Genomic DNA, 2,334 nt, shown 5'->3' on the forward strand with positions numbered 1-2,334 from the left:
GCAGCAGAGAGAATCGGTTATGAGGTAAGTAACTTCTTTGTTCATTCATGTTGTTTCTGCGAACTACTACTACGCTCCACTGTGTCCTTTTCCAAACTGCGTGGCTGGTGAACCGTGAATCTACAGGAACTGCCGGGACGTAATGGACAAGCTTGGCAACGCGAGCGGCGTCTACACCGTCTACCCGCGCGAGTGCTGCCCCGTCAGCGTCTACTGCGACATGGCCACCGACGGGGGCGGCTGGACGGTCCTCCAGCGGCGCCGGGACGTCCTTCCTCGGGAGGACTTCTACCGTCCTTGGAGCGACTACGCCCTTGGGTTCGGACGCCTCCCTTGCGGGGAGTTCTGGCTGGGCCTCGAGCACATCCACGCCCTCGCCGACCAGACGCCCAACGAGCTCCGGATCGACCTGGAAGACTTCGAGGGCGGAACCCGCTGGGCCAAGTACAGCGCCTTCTACGTGAGTGACCGCGACGACCTGTACACGCTGGGCATTTCCGGGTACGAGGGGAACGCCGGGAACGCCCTGGCAGCGCACGACGGGAGGAGGTTCTCCACGAAGGACTACGACAACGATGGGGAATCCCGCAAGCACTGCGCGCAAATGTAAGCAGGCAAAGGAGTAGATGTTCATAGACAATACACGCAGCGTATTTAGGCATGTGTGTGCGCGTATATACATCATGCTAGGTAATAATAATGATCATGCTAAGGCCAATGATGATACCAATTACGATCATTTATGACTCCTTACACCATTGCCAAATCTTCAACACCAGTTACAAGAAACCAGTGTTATTCCTTCTATTAACCATTCTATTCCATTAACCGCTTATTTCCCATCCTAACAGGAGTGAAGGCGGATGGTGGTATAGTGGCCTCTGTCACTACGCCAACCTCAACGGCAAGTACCTGAGTGGTTCTCACGGGACCGTTGGCAATGGTATCAACTGGTACCAGTGGCGTGGCTATCGCTACTCACTCAAGTCTACTACGATGATGATCAGACCCCGCTCCTGAAGCACTGGAATAGGGAATGAACCGAAGAGCATTCTGTATAAAGCTTCTGGTTTATGAATGTTATTTGGATATTGTATTGTTCACTAGTTGATGAAAAGCCATTCTGATGCACGGTATGTTTTGGTATTACAACACCAACCCAATCACCTTCATTACAAATTACAAATAACTTTATTATCTAAGCGAGCTATATATAGATTTCATGATTTTTTCGTAAAGTTAGAGAGACGTTATCCTTACTTATTATGCACATATGTATGTGTCTAGAATATCTTTTATAAATGGGGGGGGGGGGGGCAGCCAATTAATCACAGAAGCATTTTCAAAAATAGTCAAATTACTTATCGTTTTTGCTTTGTTGGGATTCATAATGGTACGGTTTTGTGATTATTTAGTTATTTGTTAAGTAAGAATTAGAAAGAGACACTAAATTATGGATAATATGCTATTACAAGTCACTATTTCATGAATACAAATACATATCAATACCGTAAGTCAGACAATAACAAGTACTAACTGTATACATATCTTTGCTCTCTCTCTCTCTCTCTCTCTCTCTCTCTCTCTCTCTCTCTCTCTCTCTCTCTCTCTCTCTCTCCATCTCTCCCTCTCCCCTCTCCCTCTCTCCCTCCCTCCTCTCCCCTCCCTCCCTCCCTCCCTCCCTCCTCTCCCTCTCTCTCTCCCTCTCCTCCTCTCTTTCTCTCTCTCTCTCTCTCTCTCTCTCTCTCTCTCTCTCTCTCTCTCTCTCTCTCTCTCTCTCTCTCTCTCTCTCTCTCTCTCTCTCTCTCTCTATCGCTTGTGTGTGTGTCCCGTTAAATGCATCGGATGAGTGCAGGTAAAGGTGACGGAGTAATGATTATTGTAAAAATAGATAATTGTATTTCACTATGTAAATGGATAGATGAATAAAGAAGTTGATAATTATGATAATGATAATGATGATAATAGTAATAATAATCATCATTATTACTATTATATTGTTGTTATTATCATTATTATCATTATTATCATTATTGATAACAATCATAATGGTAATGGTACTAATAATGATAATGAAAATAATAATGATGAGAATAAAAATAATATTGATGATAATGACAAGGATAATAATAATAATAATAACGATAATGATAATAATAATAATAAAGATAATAACAATAACCATAATAGTAAGAATAGTAATGATAATGATGATAATAATGATAATAGTGATAAAGGTCATGATAATAATGATAGTAATATCAATGATGACAACAACAACAACAACAACAAAAACAATACCACCGCTCCATTATTGCACCGAGTTGCATCCAC

The 2,334-nt window shown here is 42.9% G+C and overlaps 1 protein-coding gene across 1 annotated transcript in view; it reads left to right on the plus strand.

Moving 5' to 3' along the window:
- LOC138865322 (fibrinogen C domain-containing protein 1-like) overlaps positions 1 to 1,261 on the plus strand; it is a 4,528-nt gene extending 3,267 nt beyond the window's left edge. Inside the window, exons 3-5 of the mRNA XM_070135664.1 lie at positions 1 to 24; positions 127 to 606; positions 852 to 1,261. The exon at positions 1 to 24 is cut by the window's left edge and continues 808 nt beyond it. Coding sequence (XP_069991765.1) covers positions 1 to 24; positions 127 to 606; positions 852 to 1,020 — 673 coding nt within the window. The 3' untranslated portion in view covers positions 1,021 to 1,261. The remainder of the gene's footprint in view (positions 25 to 126; positions 607 to 851) is intronic.
- Positions 1,262 to 2,334: the final 1,073 nt, after the last annotated feature.

The sequence above is a fragment of the Penaeus vannamei genome, chromosome 20, assembly GCF_042767895.1.
Source record: "Penaeus vannamei isolate JL-2024 chromosome 20, ASM4276789v1, whole genome shotgun sequence".
NCBI lineage: Eukaryota > Metazoa > Arthropoda > Malacostraca > Decapoda > Penaeidae > Penaeus > Penaeus vannamei.